The sequence below is a fragment of the Xyrauchen texanus genome, chromosome 19, assembly GCF_025860055.1.
Source record: "Xyrauchen texanus isolate HMW12.3.18 chromosome 19, RBS_HiC_50CHRs, whole genome shotgun sequence".
NCBI lineage: Eukaryota > Metazoa > Chordata > Actinopteri > Cypriniformes > Catostomidae > Xyrauchen > Xyrauchen texanus.
Window position 1 is genome coordinate 40672192 of NC_068294.1, and position 21998 is coordinate 40694189.

A 21998-nucleotide genomic window follows, 5' to 3' on the forward strand; every position below is an offset into this window, starting at 1 on the left:
AAAATGAATGGCAAAAGTAACTCCATCGGACACTGTTGTACACTTGCTTAAAATGTTTTATATATATTTAATCTTTTTTTTAATGTATTTATTTTAGGCTTGTTTATGTGCTTTATATGTACATGTTTGATTGTGATTTTCAGGACTTTCATTTAAATGACTTAAAAAACGATTCTCTAATCGTTTTTATGTTGCTGTTATCAGGTTTCCCTCTGTGATTTTAAAATTGTGATGTCCAATCCTGGTAAAATCTTAAATTCTGTTGCAAATATAAATTTTTCTAGTTATGCTAGTTTAAACTTTGTAATATTTTATTGGCTAAAATTGCTTTTGCTGAGTGCAATATTTATCAAAAGATTAAAAAAAAAGAAAATCATCGTCTGGTAATCACAAATGACTGGAAAGGTCAAAATGTTCAGCCATCTTGGTTCTGGAAGCATTTTTCACCATATGTATTTCATAAAATCCTTAATAATAGTTGTAAGCCATGAGCCAAACTAGCCAGCTCTATGATTTTAAGCTAAAAAGTATTTGAAAATTGGACAATGTTTACTTAATGAGGGAATGAACTACAATCCCATGAAGCTTTTCAAATGATGTAATCAAGCTAGAAACGATGGGAAAATATAAATCAATTTATTTAATGTATATTGCAAAATATTCATAAATAAATATATACATATAGTTTGAGAGTGTGGTTAGAACGACTGAATTGCATCATTCACAGTGCATTATGGGAGTGGCCGCTCGCTGCAGAGCTCTTTTGGCGTGTTTTGTTGGCCACGATTCTTTGATTGGTGAATTTTTGGGTCATGTATTTCTTCACCAGGAATTCTGCTATTAAACATGATGCGTTGAAATAAAAAATTAATGATGGCTTCAACAGAAGCATATACCATCTTTTAACAACCTCTGAGGACAGGTTAGGTCTGCCTTTAAAGGTTTATAAGTTATTGTTAAAAATAAATTTCCCCAAAGAGAAACAGAATGTGATTTTTACTTTCAGAACCCAACTTTTGTGTCCTATATTATTCTTATGACCCATCATTAGTCTAAGCAATTAAGAGTCAGTCTGTTGCCTTATTTAAACCGTTTCTTTCAGGTCCAGTAAGCTGAACACACTGGTGACTAAACTTCATGAGTTCTTGGGACATTCTCCAGAAGACGAAAGCTTTGAATCACACGTTGATGAGACTTCCAATGGTAAAAAATAATACTTGCCTATAAGGTTTGATCATTTGAATTTTTTTTTTTGTTCATTTATCATCTACAGCGGAAACTGTGTTTAGAAGATCCACTTTAGATTAAATTAAGTCAATTTATTCTCTGTTAATGTTTGCATTAGGGCTGCATTGCGATTATTTTGATAATCGATTAATCTAACAATTGTTCGAACGATTATTCGACTATTCAGCGATTATAGCATTGATTAATCATTAGCTCTTAACCGACTAATCATCTTTTAGAAATACCTCTAAATGACATTCACTGAATCAAAGGAAAAATACTTTTAAGTTTAATTCAGTACTAAAAATCGCTTAATGTGTTTTTGTCTTGTTTTCCATTTAAAATTGTCTAAAAATCCTTAAAACAAGATGTATATTTACTTGAGAAGCAACATATAAAATATTTAGACTTGCTTTAAGAGGATGTATCTTGAATATACAGTAAGTATATTTTGTATATAAATGTATATTTCTCACTTGGTTATACATCTGCGAGTGCAGTAAAGACAAAATATACTTGTATTCAAGATCTTTTCTCTAAAAGCAAGTCTAAATATCTTATATGCTGCTTCTCAGGTGAAAGCATCTTTTTTTTTTTAAAGGATTTTTTAATACATTCTTTTCACAATAAGAAATGCACAGTGACACATATATTATGATTCAATAAGTTGTGAGCCATCATGTTATAATCCAGCTGCAGCAAGTGTGTGCTTGAGGGATGAGCGTCCCCACAACAGTGTGCGCATCAGCCGGGTGCTTGGATCCGGACGCTTCACGGGACGCTTCATCGGGACGCTTTATTCTGCTTTTTGGGACTTTACATTTCCTTTAGTGTGTTATGTAGCTGTTTGTGCATATAAAAGGTCTGCAATGTTACAAAGCACATAGCCATGCCAAAGGGAGTTATTCTCTCCCACAGAAAACACTGCTGCTGAACTGCCTGAAAAGCCTGGTTTGTAGTCCAGCCATTACTTCTGTGACGTAGTCATGTCACTAACACATTTGCATAATGCCCACCTCAGGAATGCACTGCTGAGGAAGCCTCGGGAGCTGAAACTCAATTATGGTAAGGGCCGTTACAAGTGGTTGGCCAATCACATCAGACTGGGCCAGCTGACCAATCAGAGCAGACTGGGCTTTTCGGAAAGGGGGTTTAAAGAGACAGGAGCTACAACAGAGCTTTTCAGACAGAGGGTGAAAAGAGGTGCTGCAGCAATGTACAGCATGGGAAAAATGGTTTTTGAACATTTTAAAGCATGTAAACCTATTCTAGTAGACCCCCAAAATAAAATAATGAACATAATATGGCCTCTTTTATGAAGCTATAATGCATTAAAAATAAATGCATTAAAGATGTGACGTTGGGGTGTTTACTTTAAAGACGCTCAACACGCAAGTTTTGCTTCAGCATAGTGGCAGCTCCAGCTCTACATATTACGCATCGAGAGTGCTTCTGTATTTACTTATTTTGTATTTTAATTGCCTCATACTTTGCGATCTACATCACCTGAAGCTGTTTGGAAAGTTTAAAGCGCATCTGGACTGTGAGCTGGGTAATTCGTCCTCTCTTCAGTCAGGAGCGAGCTGCAGTGCTGCTGTCACGCATCATCATTAGTTTCATATGATCTCATGTTACGTTAAATGAGATCAAATGACTATTCGACAACGGAAATTTTTGTCAATGTTTTAGTGTTGACATTGTCGATAACGCCAACTAATCGTTTCAGCCCTAGTTTGCATGGTATTTTTTATTTTTTTGGGTTAATTTCCTTAGTGTAATTATATATTGTTTTTCCATTTTGCAGGTAAAATGGCCACTAATGACTTAAACATCCCAGATGACAAAATGAATGAGGTAGGCTACTCAAATTAAAAGCCAATTTTTGCTTGCAGATTACCATAACGGTTGCCTTTTTATTTCTAATGTGGATGTTGCCTGCATTACACTCAGTGAATTGCAGCATTGCTGAAACATATTTATATTTTCTTCAGCCTGGTTGCTCCTCAGAAATGACCAAGCCCTCATCCTCAAGGTCAAAAAGGTGAGTTGGGATTCAGTCATTGTAACAGGGTTATGCAGCAGACATAGAAACTAGAGCTGGTTGTGGGTGTTTGGGACAGTAACCCAGTTTTACATGGACTTTTACCATGCTTTGTCAGGATAGAGTGCATACTTTTTAGGATGATTATGATGCAATGTTGACTTGATAAGTGTTGGGGAGGAAATTGAATAATTTGGGGGAAAAGAATATACATTTTTATTTTTATTTTTTTCAAAATTTCAGAAAACCTTCTATTGTGATCAAGCACACAGCCATCGATGAATCTGAGTGTGCTAATGAAACAGGAGGTGAAAACTGTATGGGAGATGACGGCATGCAGAGCAGTTTGGATATTAGCAAGTTGCCACAAGGTAATTCCTCTGTTTAGACTTCTTTTTAAAGCTGTTACATTTTTTAATCCCAACATGATGGGCAGAATCAACTATAAGTAGGGTTGGGCAATATGGCAAACAATATTATCACTATATTCTTTTTCACATAATTTGATTTAGATATTTATCACAATATACATTGTGCAAATTGTTTGGAATTTCCAAGTTGGCAGAAAAAAATCCTAAACGGTCAAAATAGTCTTTTCCAAATTGCATTGGGGGTCCAGACACAGCCAAAGCAGTGGTATTTGATGGAACCTGTACTAAAATATTACAATTACCTCTATAACAATTTTATTATAGTTTATGAATGGAGTGTAGTTGGATATGAATGTTAAAAGATTATCTGTTCATTTTGAATCAATGACAGTATATATGTGTGTTTTGTTTTTTTGTTTTTTTTTTCTTCATATTTTGTAACCTTCAGGTACTAAAGTATGGGGGCATAAAATCCCTTTTGACTGAGTAATGATACTCTATGGGGGTTCAGGGGAATCCCCTGAGAGCAAATTTAGAAAATGTAAAGAAATTGACCATTTTTATATTTTCATTAAAGTGAGAAGGACTAGACTACAGACTAGTAATTGTATTGTCTTTAATCCTTATAACAAAAAAAAAATCGGAAGTGATCAAAATGTACAAGATTAACAGCATTTTCTTTCATATTCACATCACAAAGTTTTATTTAAAAACACTATGAAAACTGAATGAAGTTGCACTTCACTGAAAAAGAATCTGAATGAACATTTGTCACAATGCCAACATTGTTCTGTTATTTTGTTTATACTTTCTGTATTACATAAATACTTCAAACATTGGAATTATGCCTAATACATTTTCAAACCTTACAAAAACGGAACGAAAAATAAATAAAAAGTGATACAGATGAATGGAGGATTTGGATTGCAATGTCTTGATGCCCAGGGGTTGCTCCTTCAGCAGTATCATGTTTTTCTCTCAATGGAGACATTTACACTGGATAGTTTTTTTTTTTTTGTAAACGACTGATTGCCCCATCCTGGCGAAAGTAATATGTTCTACGTGTCAGTGACGAGACTGAGGGATGAAATGATGGTGATAGGCTGTTCAAGTTCCAAAAGCACTATACAGTACAAGTCATACTTAACACAGATAACTCATCGTTTCCCTCATTTGAAACTTTACATAATCACTGCTGAGAGCGCACCTGACACTATTGCATGCTTTGGGCAGTTTGCGCTGAGGTGCCTGCCAAAAGTTTAAACAAAGCATGAGTGAAGCAGAAGTGTAGAAATTACACGCGTTGGTTCTTGCGTGTATTGTCACTATTTTTGCTGGATGTGTGAAAGTGATTTGAGAATGGGTCAGTCTTCCGTGGCCCCCTTAAAATACCTTGAGATCCACTGCAATAGTATGAGTTTGAGGAGGGACTATGTGTTTGTATAACCAATGGAAGATATGGGGATTTGTTTGTAAAGTTTGAAAACAGTGATTATTTTTGCAATACTTTTTGGTGATGCTACTGCCACAGAAATGACACACTTTAGCATTAAGCCATTTGAAGCATACACTCAAAAACAGAGTTTTGTTGCTTGTTCAATTTACTTAATTAAAATGAACTTATGCAACCATTCTAGAACATTATATCACAACTTGATTTAATTGAATTATATCCATTTACATTTGTAAAATTGACTTTTACTTAATCCATTTAGTTGGCACCACATTAATACTTTTTGTGGTGTTAATGTAGCATTGATGAAACTGGGCAGGGGATTTACATTTCCCAGCATGCTTTGCTGTGACTCGATAGGGAGGGTAAATGTTAAAATAAATGAATGTAAAGGGAGATATTTAATGTTTTTAAATGTTGAGATTTAAAAGAGTATCTGTTATATTGGAGTTTTGGGGGTTACAATTATGTTGAAGAGTGGAGCTTAAGCTAACAATGAGGATGGATATGTTGCACATGAAATTGATTGCTTGATTTGTTGTGCAAATGCTGTGCTACCCATAGCATAGTTACTAAGCTACACTTTGTAGTGCTTTTAAACACTGTATTTAACATAATAACATTGAATTTTGCTAGTTATTACCTAAAGAAGTTAAATATATTTATTTGTTACTTTGACCTGGCTAATTTTGTTGGGTTTACCCAATTCTGCTAGTTTTTCTACGCAAAGTGTTTGTGTTGAGATTACCCAGAACTCTTTTAAAACATGTGGAACCTCTGTCCATGATTGAATGTAGGTCAGCCAAAGAGTTTTCTGAACATCCTGGCTTCACTTTTTGCAGGCACAGTGGTGGTTAAGCCAGAACCGGTTTCTAATGAAACTAAAGATGAATTCAAAGGTCCAGAATTCCGTAACAGAGGATCAAGTAAAAACAAAGAGGAAGGTACACGGAAACGTCCTGGTGAGTATACTCCCGTGTTCGCAGAACGAACCAGCAACCTTCTGATTAATAGTTATGTGCTTTAGCTCCTTTAGCCCACTGATTAATAGTTATGTGCTTTAGCCCACTACGCCACCACCACTCATCCATAGATGAGTTTTCAATGTCCAAAATAGTGACTTGATTACGATTTTCAATACCTTTCAAATAAAATTCAGAAATTAATTTGTATACGTGTCCTAAGTAAAGTGTACTAAACATCTACTGTACATGTAATCTTGGTTTTTATAATATTAGATTTAGCTTCATTTATTTTTATTCAATTCCTCACAGATGAAAAACTCCAGGAGATTTTTAATTGCACGGCATGTGGACAGCAAGTCAATCATTTTCAGAAGGATTCCATCTTCCAGCATCCTGCACTGCATGTTCTGATCTGCAAGGTACAAATCTGACCAAAAGCTTAAAACTATATTTCAGTGTATGTGTGTCTTTTATTAACATGTGCCTTTTTCTTCCAGTCATGTTTCAGATATTATATGAGTGATGATATCGGCAAGGATGAAGATGGCATGGATGAACAGTGCAGGTTTGTGCAGTTAATTGTTATTTCCTCAATCTTTGCAAGTATGTCACAATGCGTTTTTTTTGTATATTTTTTATTTTTTTAAAATCAATTGATGGATCACTATTTGAACATTTTCTATATAAAGTTTAACAATTTATTATGCGCTTATTCTCTATATTGATGACCGCCCAATCGCACATAAAACCCTGAACCTTCAACCAAAATTCTTAGATCTTTACACACGACCAAAAGACATGACTTGTGTCTCCATTTGACAAATGCATGCCATGGGAACGTAAATCTACATTGCAGAATTTTTGTCATTTAGAAATGAGATTGCGTGGGTGTCTGAATCGAGATCGTGATCTTTTAATGATTAATCGTGCTGCTCTAATATATACATTTATCACAATACCAAAATTTTACTAGTCTTTAGTGAAATGTGATGATTTTGATACCAATATCACAACAAATAATAGCCGAACACAAACTTATTTGTTAATTATAAAAGAATACGTTTAAGTTATTATTCAAGAGTAGTGAACAGTCAGTAATAAATGAAAAAATAATGAATTGAAAAACAAACCACTTATAGTACAAAAAAAAAATACAAATTAAGAAAACAGAGCTTTATGACAGCTTTTAAAGAACTTAACAGTCAAGTATTCAATTAAACATTCAGAATGAATTTGACATAACTACTACTAGTCTTCCCTGTATGAATAATACTTTTATACTAGAGTTATACAAGAAATGTTATCCAACCAAGAGCAGTGAGTGGTTTTGTTTTCTTTAAGGATAAACTAGACAGCGGCAGGTCTATTTAGGTTACATTTTAAACACTCGTACACTTCGATACAAATCAGTTCTTCGTGCAATTTTTACATTCACTTTAAACATAACTCTGTTTTCACATGAACACCTCACCAAGACGGCCATTTTGGTCAATTTTTAGATGTATTTGACCGTTCAAGCCCGAGCATTCTCGGAGCACACGCATATTTAAAGTGCACACACGCAAGCCGCCTGTCAGTCAAACAGTGCGCATCTGTTTTGCTGCTCATCTGATCTTTTAAATCCAAACCATCAAAAAATGTAACCATAGTTTTTCTTTTTGGTAACCAGATCTTTTTCGGCAGTGTGAACCAGTGCTGTGTCTACCATGTTGCAGGAGAGCTTGTGAGCGTGTGGGTCCGCCTTTACATGTTGAGGGATTGTGGGGGCGGGGTTGCGTGCAGAGTGTTCGAGAGGAGCGATGCAGGCACAGCTTTACGGAAGAAATGGATTTTGTAACGCAACATCAAACTATATTCATATAAACGGTCTTGTCTCATCCAATATCTCGTTTGAAAATATATCTATATACCTTAAGTAGATATACCGCCCAGCCCTAGCATCAATGCATCTGAAACTCCGTCTTATTAAAGCCATCATTATTACTATAATTCAATTCTGTAATAGTTAATACATTTCGGCACCTGTTCTAAGTCAGCTTAGGCTGCAGTGGGCACAGGCTCACCAAAACTGGACAGTAGACGATTGGAAAAACCGCCTGGTCTGAGAAATCTGGATTTCTGCTGAGGTACACACATGGTTGGCCCACTGCAGCCTCAGTTTTTTGTTCTTGGCTGAAAAAAGTGGAACCCAACGTGTTATTCTGCTGTTGTAGCTCATTCATCAAGGTTTGACATGTGCGTTCTGAGATGCTGTTCTTCTCACTACAATTGTACAGAGGGGTTATTCATCTGAGCTACCGTAGCCTTTCTGTCATCTCGAACGAGTTTGGTCGTTCTCCATTGACCTCTCTCATCAACAAGGTGTTTTCATCCACAGAACTGCCACTCACTGGATGTTTTTTGTTTATTGCACCATTCGGAGTAAATTCTAGAGACTGTTGTGCATGAAAATCCCAGGAGATCAGCAGTTACATAAATTCTCATACCAGCCCATCTGGCTCCAACAATCATGCCACAGTCTAAATTCCCCATTCTGATGGTTGATGTGAACATTAACTGAAGCTCCTGATCCAATCGGCATGATTTTATACATTACACTGCTGCCACACAATTGGCTGATTAGATAATCACACGAATAAGTAAATGTACAGGTGTACCTAATAAAGTGGCTGGTGAGTGTATGTAAATTTAACCTAAAATGTTAAGTTAATTAACGTGATATTTAATCTATCCTTATACCTATGTGTTGCAATGCACTGCAACCTTAAAATTGAATTCCTAAATAGAACAAATACACATATAATTGTGCAATATTTGATGTGGCAATGTATGTTTTTCTTTTCCAGGTGGTGTGCGGAGGGAGGCAATCTGATTTGCTGTGACTACTGCAGCAATGCCTTCTGCAAAACATGCATTCTACGCAACCTTGGACGAAAACAACTGTCTGAAATTATGAATGAGGATAGAAAATGGCATTGCTACATGTGCAGCCCAGAGCCCCTGCAGGACTTGGTGAAATCCTGTGAAAACGTTTTGCTTAGTCTGGAATCGTCTTCTAGAAAGCCCAGGGGAGACAATGACAAATCAAAACGTGAAGATCGCAAACATAAGCATGGCAAACGAGAACGAACTGCTGTAAATGGACAGGATCATTCCTCTGATGGAGCAGGCATGTTAGCCTTTTCCTATAAGACGATGACCGTTCCAAAGGAACTAGTCAAAAAGACCAAAAAACTTATCGAGACCACTAACGGATTGAATCGTACATTTGTACAGTTCCTCCAGCAGACATCACCAGGCCGTGAAGTTAGTGCGGTAAGTTATAGACATTTAAAGGCCTTCAAATCAGTTTTGGCTGATCTGAAGATGGCCCACGCAGCTTTGGAGGAGTCACTGGAAATGGAATTTGAATCGAAAGGACTAAAGTTTCAGAATGGAGAGGAGCAAAGACAACCTGACAGTCATACTGTGGATAATACAGCTGTCAACTCTCACAACACTGATGATCACAGTGGCAGGGAAGATGGTTTGGACTGCACTACTAATGACTTAAATCCTCTGGTAGAAGAGGATACCCATGAAGACTGTAATTCAGCTGATATTGAAATGGAGAGCCCTCCTCCCTCGCCAGAAAAAGCTCAGGACCAGTCTGAAGAAAGTAAAGCCAAAGAGCAGGATATAGCCGATAGTCCTGCCAATGAGGATATCTCCATTCCAGTTGGTGAAGCTTCTCTTGATAAAGATATTGTGTCTGTACCACCTTCTGTCCCAGAGGAACTCTTTGAGATGGTCGAGAGTCTTGCTTTTAAGAAAGAAGATGAAAGCAACTCTACTGAGCCCAGCGACGAAAAGTTGACGTCCGATTCTAAGGTTGTTGATTCCAGTAGGAGTCTTGCAAAACTGGGTAAAAAGCTTATAGTCAAGCTGACACCGGTTCCTCTTAAAATTACCATAAAACGAGATAAAAGCAAAGAACAGTCACCTTCAGAAGACATGGATGGGGATGTATCTCCAAAGGAGGGTCCAGACAGTAGACGCTCACCCAGGATGAAGACCACTCCCTTACGCAAATCGCCTGAGGCAAAGAAAAAACGTAAATCGAGATTGTCAGCAGCAAAAGAGGAACGCAGCAGCACAGTAGAAGAGCAGTGTGATTCTGACTCGGATGAAGTCCCTGCGGTCCTTCAAGCAACTGTTTTGAAGGCCAGCTCGGCTGAAAGTGAGCCAGAAAACAGTGGGAACGCTTCAGGCAAAGGTAGCAAGAAGAAGAATTTAACTTCCCGCTCTACTGAGAAAACGGCAAAGCGTAAACTCATCAAGGGGTCCTCTGATTCAGAGCAGAGTGACAAGTCCTCAAAAGCCAAGAAAAGGAACTGCAAAAAAAAGAAGGGAAGGAGTCGGACTCCTCAAACCATGACTCCGATCTTGAGAAGCAGATAAAGAACCTGAGCAAGCTTAGAAGTGAGAAAAAAATGACCAAAGGCGTCAAAAAGGAAACAAATGAATGCAGTAAAACGGCCAAGAAAGGCCCTAAAAAGTCATTTGAACGGGTACGCAAGTCACAAAAAGAAAAGGCAAAAATCAAGGATGAGTCTTCCTCCAGTGATGAAGAGGAGGTGGAACAGGCTGCCAACTCTGGAGAAGACAGTGATCAGCAGAAGATAAAACCTATACTTGAGTCAGTTATGGCTAGTATTGATGGTTTCCATCAGTCATCAGGTCAGTCTATAAAATAATTAAAATACATTGTATCACCTGTTATCTTCAGGTATAATTAAATGAATGGTTCATCCAAAAAGGAAAATGATCTAATTTACTCATTTCTTCAGCTGAACACAAATGAAGATTTTTAGAAGAATATCACAGCACTGTAGGTCCACACAATGCAAGTGAATGGTGTCCAGAAATTTGAAACTCAATAATAGGCAGCATGAAAATAATCCATATGACTCCATTAGGTAAATCCATGTCTCCAGAAGTGATATGATGGGTGTGGATGAGAAACGGATATAAATTTTCCTCCCTGCCCAGTAGGTGGCGATATGAAAAAAGCTCTTAGGAGGGCAAAAAAAAAAAAAAGACTACTATGTCTCACCCAGACCAGTCATAATGCTTCAGAATACATGAATTTAACCACTGGATTGGCGTGGAGTGGTGGTGGCGTAGGGGCTAAAGCACAGGGCTGTTAATCAGAAGGTCACAGGTTTGAACCCCACGGCCACCACGATTGTGCCCTTGAGCAAGGCACTTAACTCCAGGTTGCTCCGGGGGGATTGTCCCTGTAATAATTGCACTAAGTCGCTTTGGATAAAAGCGTCTGCCAAATGCATAAATGTAAATGTTCTATGCTGCCTTTATTTGCTTTTTGAGCTTCCAAGTTTTAGACCCTGTTGACTTGCATTGAATGGACACACAGAGCTGAAATATTCTTATAAAATCTTTATTTGTGTTCAGAAGAAGAAATAGCATGAGGGTGAGTATATGATGAGAGAATTTTCATTCTTGGGTGAACTATCCCTTTAATGCTATGTGCATTTATAGGCCATTTCACAGCAAATAATTTGAAACCGAGGACATGGATAATGAGACATGCATACATTGTTAGAAGGCTGAAAAATATTTTAAATTACATGGCAAAGCCCTATTACCATCAGAGTATTTTAAATAGGATGTTTGTCTTGTAAGGTTGTAGAAAGTTAAATGTATATAGATATTAGGGTTGCACAATTAATCGAAATAAAATCGAAACCGCGATATGACCTATTAAATTGGAAGGGCTGCGATTTAATTCAATAAATATTCTGCTCTCTTCAAAGTTTATTTACGCTGCAGTCTATATTAAGTTAGAGCATTATTACAGTGTTTTCAGAGCAGTTATGTGCTCCACAACTCCCTCTCAAGCTTACTGTACGTTCACACCAGAAGCGGCGAGAGCGTAAAAATTAGCTCTGGCTGCCCTGCCTTCGACGCTCAGGGACGCTCGTGGACGCTCTGACGTAGTTGAAATAGGTGGCAACGTTTGTTCAGAATGCTTTGTTTTGTGAACTATATTTAAAGGGGCCACAATTTAAACATCCAGACATGTCGACCATTTACTTTTTGCCGACCTATCACAAGTAGCGTATATCCTCATGAACTCTTTAAAATGTGAAAATAAGAAATTGATCGATGGCAGAAAGTAATTAAAATTATAGTTGTTTATCAAAATAAAATACATTTGTAATAATAACTGTGGTCTTGGTTGACCCGCCACGGCAATAATTAGTTTCTCCATTTTATCTTCGGAACGAATGTTTGGTGGGAACCAAAGTTTACACTGTTATGTTCTCTAGACTTCGCTAGAGCGGAGCACTTCTATATTCCAATAGGTTGCCGCCGAACCACGTCACAGCTCATTACCATAATGTTGACTGCACTTGAACTTCCATCTGACACCCACACTGCCCAAGCCTCGCCGTGCCGCTTCTCGACGCCGAGAGACGCTGGCTGTCATTGAAAATGAATGACTTCCGGTCGATTTGATGCTCTCGCCGCCTCTGGTGTGAACGTACGGTTAGAGTAACAGAAGTGCTCAGAGTTCGGTTCTGTTTCTTTATTTACACTAGACTGGCACATCCTTATTATCTGCGGTAGCAGCATCTCAGTCTCCGCAAGGCACAGGTATCATAATAATAACACAGAATACAAGATGGGGTATAATTCAAACATCTTTATTAAATGATTGTTGAGCAAACAGCATTAACAGCAACACCTGCAGAGTCCAGAAACATCTCTTCCTCCATTCTCCTGTCATTTGTTTCCCTCACGAGAGAGTGTGTCACCCATATAACACTCCCCACAGAAACAAGTGAACGCGGAACTAATATTACCAACATCCAACAAAATTAAAAAAGGAAGGAACGTACATATAATAAATCTATATTAAATATTTAGTTACTATAATATAATGCATTACTAAAATAAAATAATTAATACAAATTATTAAATGAAATGGTGACAAACTAACCAATATTTTCACTTTAAATTTAATTACAAAATTAAATAGAATAAAATAATGAATACAAATTATTTAATTAAATCGTGACAAAATAACCAATATGTTCACTTTAAATGTTATTACACCAATTGGTTTTCAGTTCAACTTCAGGTTGACATTAAGCCTCATTCTTTAAGAGTTTTGACAGAGCTGCTGATAAAAAGTTAAATGATAAGCATCGATTGATGAGATGAAAATTGGAGATCCTATCAGATGTTAAAATCCTGATTTGAGCATCCCTAATATTCAAGTTGACTGTTTCAAAAACTAATGATGATTAGTGAGCTGAGATCCTGTCACAAAATGGGCAAAAACAGGTACATGGTGGACGGGTAACATTTGATTATGAAGAAGACATTGTTTCACTGTTTATATATTTATTTGTTTGTGTTTGAACTGAAAAAAAGTTCTCAGTTAGGTTTTTTTAAGAGGACTGAAGTGTGAAAACCCCAGTTGAGCATGTGGAAAACATTACCATCATAATCGCAGTTCAAATCGCAATATATTTCAAAATAATCGCAATATGACTTTTTGTCCAATTCGTGCAGCCCTAATAGATATACTGAATATTCACTTTGAGTATCTTTTATTATATACTATACAGTCCAACAACCTGTACAATTCTTAAGAGACTTCAAATGATGATTTTTACAAAGCTAACAAATTTAGATGGTGGGATTCTTAAATCTCCACTTGTGTGTTCCATGTGGGAATTGACATTCTTTTTGGGCCTCTGTTTATTAAATTAAGGCTGATCTAAGCATCTTTTCTTTATCTGTACTTGTCAAGGTGATGAGGATGAATTAAAGGCTGTGTCCTCACAGATGGTGGTGGATGATGATGATGACCCTGAGAATAGGTAGGATCTTTCAGCAACTATGCAGGAAAACTATGTTTAGTCAACCTTTTTCAAATTTGTTTACAGTTCAAGCAAATCTGGAATTAAAGTGTGTCAGTAATGTTTATGATGTTGTGTTTGTCAAGTAGTTTTTTTTTTTTGCCAATCCAGTCATTGCAGATCAAGTGCATGAGAAAGTACAAGATGCTAAGCGTTTTGCTTTTTGAACCCTTGTAATTACGATGGTTGCTACCTATAAAGATGCCACCGTAAACTAGGGTTGTCATGACCCCACAAAATGAATGCCTACGTTGATGTTTTAATGAGCTTGTTTAAATGTTTGGGTCTTGAATGCTTTCAGTTAGCCTATTTTTGTATATGTAAGTTGTTGTTTAATTATGATTGTATTTTATATATTGTTTGCAAAAAATGTTGAAAAATAAATGTTACTATATTCATTGCATAACCTGTCCACAGTTTGGATGCAACAAGATCATTGATATCGCTGAATTATTAATGATAATGGAAACAAAAGAAAAACATAAGCTTAAACTGATTGCTAAGGAGGTAAGTGTGAATGACCTCAGAAGTCCTATTTACAAGTGGGGAAACATTGAATTCCTAGATGATACCAGAGTTGCCGATTTGTGACGTTGGAAGGGGCGTGTCCGCATTAAAGATAATTGAAAGCAATGATTTTGCAAAGTTATTTCAATTTCAGTGCTTAATTTAATAATAATAATGTTATATATTCCAGTCAACTAATGACTCGCCATTAGTTCTTAATTTAAGGAAATTAATTAATTTGTTAGATAACATTAATACATCATAAAGGTCATGTAAAAGTGAGGCAGGTGTGTTCAGTTATACTATAAATTTGTTTGAGTCTGGCATCATTCAGTGTTTTGTTTCTCATTTAAATGTGTGACATGTAGGGCTGAGCATTGATACAGATTTGCAAATTCGATTTGTTTCTGATTCACAAGCTCACGATTCAGTATCTATTAATATGGGTGTATTCATTCATTCATGTCAATTTTGCTTGCATTTAAAAAAGAAATTATCTCCCAGCTAATGCGGTTATTTATATAGGGGACCTTCTAACTAGGTACATTACAAAAATATTAGGGCTGTCAATCGATAAAAATTTGTAATCAAATTAATTACATGGTGTCCCGATTAATTAATCGCATATACAAATATTCAGATAATTAAAGTGCATTACATTCTTGTGGCAGGAGAGTTAATATTGATAAGACAATACAAAAAGCGGCTTTAGAATACAATGTATTGTTTACTACCATATTATTGGTCATAAGTCAATCATTGGCATACAGTTCACGGTAATCCATTACACAAGTGAATTTGTCAATCAGTTGGAGATTTATTATGAGGGCTTGTTTAAGGACCCGTCAATTTACACCTTCGTCAGACATGCTTGTGTAGCGTCTCGGGTGCCTTGCATCATAAACATAAAATGTTTAGGTCACTGTGTCATTAAATATATTTTAATACTCAATCTTTAAACACATCTTGAGATCCTTTAGTTCGGATTTGCACTCCAAGTGTTTTGAACGCAAGAACGTAGCGCATGTTTGTGTTGTTCTGCCTACTGAAGTGTTTTCTTCACTGTATAAACTGCACGTTGCTTATACAGCTGAAATTTCACTTATTGCCCTCTGGAGTAAACAGGCGGTACTACAAGCTTATTACGGTCCGGGGGCATTGCGATTAATTGTGTTAATTTTTTTTGGGTCAAATTAATCGCACTGAATTAACGCGTTAAATCGACAGCCCTAAAAAATATTAATTATATTATTATTTTTTTTTTTATATATATTTTTGGTTTTTCATCATTTGTCACATCTTAGCTTTTTAAAAATGTATTCCATCAATAAATATATTATATTCAATATATATTTTGTTACATGTTTGTTTAATGCATAATTTCTACTGTTTACAAGTATTTACCTTTTATGTGTAGAACATGCTAGAAATCTGTATCGTCTCTTTAAGAAAACCTGCAGTTCTGTAGAGAGCCTCTGTAAATAAGCGCACAAATGGCTTTATCTCATCTGTGCTATTCATGATTAGAATTACATGCATATTTTGTTCTTCTTGATCAACAATTGACTAAAGAACTGAAGATATTAAGAGAGGTGTCATTCAGTTTTTGGGCACATTACACAGAACAAGTCAAATTAAACTTAAACTCTTAACACGCAGTGAAAGGATGCTGAAATTCTTCGCCAATATACTGCTCAATCATTGATGACTGAAGTCTGAACATTTACCAGCCAGTGGCTATTTACAGACATTTTTAGTTGCATGGCACGAAATCTGGTCTCATTTGCAAGAGTTTTACTCTCATTATAGAGATATAGTTAAAGATCGATCTTGTGAATCAATGCGAGATCATCCAAGCCAAGATCATGATGCATCGAAAAATCAATGTTTTTACCCATAGTTACAAATGCCCAACTCTGAGGTAGAAGCTTCCCATGTCCGCTTGAGGGCTGCAATAGTAACGGCTTACTTTTCTTTATTTTATAAATATAAGGGACTCTTTGTTGTTATAACGGTTGTAAATATATCATCATCTAAATATATAGTAATTAATCAATATAATTGTATTCACTCACCTCAACTTTCGGTGTAACTTGTATGAAACAAGTGACCAATTTTTGTTTAAAAAAACAAGTCGTATGGTTACTGCGCATAGTCATAGATTTAGGTAGGATGACCTTACAAACTCTTTAGAAAAGAGAGTTGTCCCGACCAACGTTTGGGCAATTTTTCCACACAGAATATACATTGTAGTGGTAAAAACTATTTTGTTTTCCTTGGTGGTTCTTATGGTTTTCACCACCTCTGAGGATACCGGTGCAGTATATCTGATGTGTAAACATTGTCTGAGAACTGATGTAAAGTGATATATGGAGTGGTGGTGGTGGTGTAGTGGGCTAAAGTGCTGAGCTGGTAATCAGAAGGTTGCTGGTTCGATCCCCACAGCCACCACCATTGTGTCCTTGAGCAAGGCACTTAACTCCAGGTTGCTCCGGGGGGATTGTCCCCGTAATAAGTGCACTGTAAGTCGCTTTGGATAAAAGCATCTGCCAAATGCATAAATGTAACTTTATACAAAGAAATGAAATCAACCCTCCTCAGGCCTTGGTTTCGCACACTTTTATAGCTTTGCCCCCGTGAGGGCACACACTCACAAAACAATAAAACGTTTCAAGTCTAAATTATAGCGAACCGAAATTAAATGACAAATAATTATATTTTAAATATAAACTGAAATGCTTATATGGCTCCTACACACCGGCCCCATGGCAACAATTATCATGTGAAAATATCATAAAGGAGCTATACTATGTTTTTAATTGAATTTGAATGACTATTAAAGTTTCTCAGTATCATTATTCATGTGTTAAATGGAGGTTCACCCAAAAATGAAAATGTTCTCATTTACTCACCCTCATGCCATCCCAGATGTGTATGACTTTCTTTCTTCTACAGAACATAAATTAAGATTTTTTGAATAATAGCTTAGCTCTGTAGGTCCATGCAATGAAAATGAATGTGACCAGAACTCCAAAAAGCACAAAGGCAGCATAAATTAAATCTGCATGACTCCAGTGGCTTAATCAATGTCTTCTGAAGCGATCCAGTTGATTGTGGTTGAGAACAGACCGAAATGTAACCGCTTTTTCACTTTACATTTAGTCAATGCAGTCTCCAAGCGCAATCATTATTTCAAGCTCGATTATACTTCCTGGTGCTTGACACATGCGTGGATCGCTAGATGGCGCTATAGGAAGTGTAAATGAGATTTATACCTTAATTGCCAAGGAGACAGCTGTCAAGATGAACAGTGAAAAAGGAGTTTTATTTTGGTTGGTTCTCACCCAAAACTGGATCGCTTCAGAAGCCATTGATTAAACCACTGGAGTCATGCAGATTACATTTATGCTGCCTTTTATGTGCGTTTTGGAGCTTCAAAGTTCTGATAATAATTATCTTGCAGAGCTGAGATATTGTTCTAAAAATCTTCACTTGTGTTCAGTAGCGGAAAGTCATACACATCTGGCAAGAGGGTGAACATATGATGGGATTTTCATTTTCATTTTTGAGTGAACTATCCCTTTAATTGTTGTGCGACCTCTACTGAAGCAGCGCATAAACGACGTGTCTCGTTTCGAAGGTTGCATGCTAGGTAGGTCCTTTGAAGACTGCAGTATACCAAGTGTCCTCGTTTAAACGAGACGGCCTTCGTAGGACAAACGGAATGTTACATGGTTGCTATGACAGCACGCCACTATAACAAGCGCTTTGAGTGAGAAGTGAACAAAGTCCCTTTAGAAGGGAATGTATGTGGGAATGTACATTTTAGGGGAGTTATAATGATGAAAAGAGAAAATAATTTAGTATAATACTTTTATTTTAATTATATATTAATATAATTATACATATTATATACTCTGCACCCATCTACTGAGGTACTTCAACTTGGGAATTAACATTCTTTACGTTTGAACAAAATATTTACGGGCAAATTGGCGTCATATTTTTAGACATTTCCGTTGAAGCAAAAAATTGTTGGTTGCGAGTGACCCGTGAAAGAAGGTCTCATTCAAAGACTGGCTTCGAAGCCACTTTTCTGAAACGAGACAGCCTCGAATACTTGTGCGGCCGACAAACGCGAGTACGCATCCTTCGAAACGCGAGACAGCCGTGGTTGTCAATTGGCACCTGTTACTTTTCTCAGCGCTGTTCATGATGCACCATTCACAGTTATTTGTGATGACTGCAAAAATGCTTTTTTGTATTTATTTTTTTTACACAGGTAGATTTCCATTTGTATCATAGGTCCAATCTTTGTTTTAAACGAGCATTCTTTTCGTTTAGAAAAGTTTCTTGTCAAATAATTTCAAAGTAACAAAAAATAAATAAATATGTGATTGGTTCAGCCAACCGCGCGCAAACTGATTCTACGTCAGAGACTTGGCGCGCTTTTTTTTCTCTTGCTGAAGGACTCTAGATAACGTGGTGATGCATCGTCACTTAATGACAAACATTAGTGATCTTTGAAACTATGATTAATAGCATAGTATTTTAAACTAATCTATTATAATATAATGTACTTCACCTAAAGTTTAATTTATACGCTGGGGGCAACAAGTTTGCTGACGGAGGTGTTCCGTGCCACAGCGCACATCCAAATAATCGATCATGAAATTCGATGTTTATTACTTTATTATTAATAACCTAGTGATTTACAGGAATTTTTGGAGGGATGGTGCTTTTCCTGTGTTCCCATAAAAGTGGCCTATTTTTCAAATGTAGCATATTCAAACTAGAGTGCTTGGTTTTTAAAGGTAAAACGTTTAAGGCTGGCCTAATCATGTTTCTGTCTCTTCTAAAAGAATTGCCAAAAGGATGCTGCTTGCTCAGATTAAAGCCAACTATTCATCTGGAGCTGAGAGTTCATCAGAAGATGAAAATGCTGACAAAGAGGAAAAGACAAAGAAAGGAAAGGACGATTCTAAGAAGCATGATGAAAGTGGTGAGTTAACATTTATAGACTTGCATTTAACTTAATACGCGTTGTGTTTTTAACATTTATAATGTGCTGATGTCCCCGCAGAGGAAGACGAGGAAACGTCAGACTCCGCCTCAGATGCCTCAGATGATGTGAAGAAGGGTAGACATAGTCACCGTTTGTTGCGTAAGAAGCTGACACTAAGTGAGGGTGACTCTGACGATGAGACACCGGTCAAGAAGAGCAAGAAAGAAACCAAGAAGAAAGGGAGACGGAAAGGTCTGTCATATCATATCTCATTTCAGACCTATACTTGGCCTGCTGTTATTGTCTCTGGCCCTACCACAAAATAGTTGTCATAGAAATCTAATTTGTTAAATTATGTTTTCACAAAAAAGCAATAAGAGGGTTTCCATTAGATTTAATTTTATTACTCTATTTAAAAAAAATAAAATAAAAAATCATAGATTTACTTAACTGCCGAATCAACATATCAAAAATAAGGCGGAAGTGACCTTAAGGTCCTATGTCAAACACAAAGATGAGGTGTCAGTTGCAAGAGCAAGTCCCCTTTTTCTCCCCAATTGGGAATTCCCAATGCGCTCTAAGTTCTCGAGGTGGTGTTGTGACTTGACTGAATACTGGTGATGGAGGACGAATCTCAGTTGCCTCCATGTCTGAGACCATCAATCTGCGCATCTTATCACGTGGCTTGTTGAAAGAGTTACTGCGGAGATATAGTGCATGTGGAGGATTCACGCTATTCTCTGCTGCATCCACGCACAACTCACCACACACCCCACCAGAGCAAACCATATTATAGCGACCATGAGGAGGTTACCCCATGTGACTCTACCCTCCCTAGCATCCAGGCCAATTTAGTTGCTTAGGAGATCTGGCTGGAGTCACTTAGCACGCTCTGGATTCGAACTCATGATTCCAGGGTTGGTAGTCAGCATCTTTACTTGCTGAGCTACCCAGGACCCCAAAACTTCCCTTTTAGATTTTAAAAACAATGCAGGATCTTACAAATCCTAACTCCACTGCAGCAATGCAACAGAACTTGCAAGTATGACATCCAGTTTGCACAGACCTTCTGGACACACACAGTATGTTCACTGCATGTGATTTGCGTTGCTGCGCTTCCAGATGTGGACACTCTGAACTCGGCAAAAAAAAAAACAACAAAAACCCCAGAATGCACTTTAAACCTATTTATCTATGCTATCATCACAAACAATATAGGCTTTTATGAAGCAACATAAAATCATGTATTTAAAAAAAATCCACCTGACTTGAAAGTTATACACACAGTGACTGATGTACAAGGTTATTTTCTGCAGATTGTGATTGTATTGTAGACAGTATTGTATTTCATGTTGCTTGTTAGTAGTGTTCGACTGATATGTTTTTTTTTTTTAATGGCTGAAGCAGATATCCAGAGAGCAGGGTGGGCCGATACAATGCCAATATATCACACAATTTAATATAGCAAATAACATAAAATTGCGAGGAGGAGGGGATTAAAAAAAACTCCTTATTTAGCAATATAGTTACTCAATTGCACACACAACTTAAATATAGCATTGCATTTTAAATGGTAGATAGCAGTTTCGTCATCAAATGTTAGTCATTTATTTGCACATGAAAGAATTGTTAATCTATTAGGAAGGAAATATCAGTACATGCAGTAGTCCAGCAACCATGGATGGCATGTCCACATTACCAATCGCATTTACTCAAAAATGATTTTTTTTATCAAACCAATTGTACATGAAGTGCATAGTGAATAATACATTTACTTATAGCACATGTGATGCGCTTTTACCTTGTGCTGCATCCGAAAACATAGGCAGCTGACTTGCTACCTTGTTGCCTAATCAGTTAATGGCTTAATAGCTTGTGGCAGGGTGGAGGGCGGGGCCGGGTCGTGATCCTGCGCACCGGTCCCATATAAGGCTAATTATGCCTCCGTGAGGTTTAAAGGCTGACTGCAGAGGGCCGTGCGGGAGAGAGAGATCGTTAGCGGACATGTCCGTCATGTGTGTTTATGTCTTCTTTTAAGTTTCTCATTAAAATGATTTATATCGTCAAGCCGGTTCTCGCCTCCTCCTTGCCCATCCTTTAACTGTTTTACACAGCTGTTTTGAATGAATGGAAGTATTAAGGAAACTGGTCAGCGAGCATTTTAAAAAGCAATATATTTTCATCCTACCTCTGTATACAGCCTCCAGAGGCACCATTTTACAGTTTTTGGATGCAGCCTTGAATTTGCACTCATGCGCTTGTGCGGATCCAGCGTGAGCAGCAATCTTCTGACCATTTAAATGGCCTTGATCACCTGCTTGGGTTGTCACAGTTTTAATCCTGAAGTTTTTGATTCTGGCTGATATAATACGCGCTTCAGAGGAAGATATTAGATGAGCACTCGACGGGATGTAAATGCTGGACTTTCGTGAGTTTCATCTGTTTAAATGAGAGATCTGTATATTTGTAAACGGTGTATAATAGAAGTTATATTT

The 21998-nt window shown here is 37.0% G+C and overlaps 1 protein-coding gene across 1 annotated transcript in view; it reads left to right on the forward strand.

The window, feature by feature from the left end:
• Positions 1 to 21998, forward strand: part of atrx (ATRX chromatin remodeler) — a 63918-nt gene that overhangs the window by 2525 nt on the left and 39395 nt on the right. Inside the window, 12 exon segments of the mRNA XM_052149922.1 lie at positions 1103 to 1203; positions 3032 to 3081; positions 3219 to 3268; positions 3512 to 3639; positions 5935 to 6054; positions 6367 to 6476; positions 6555 to 6622; positions 8904 to 10425; positions 10428 to 10776; positions 13883 to 13952; positions 19361 to 19500; positions 19582 to 19755. Of these exon segments, the coding sequence (XP_052005882.1) occupies positions 1103 to 1203; positions 3032 to 3081; positions 3219 to 3268; positions 3512 to 3639; positions 5935 to 6054; positions 6367 to 6476; positions 6555 to 6622; positions 8904 to 10425; positions 10428 to 10776; positions 13883 to 13952; positions 19361 to 19500; positions 19582 to 19755 (2882 nt within the window).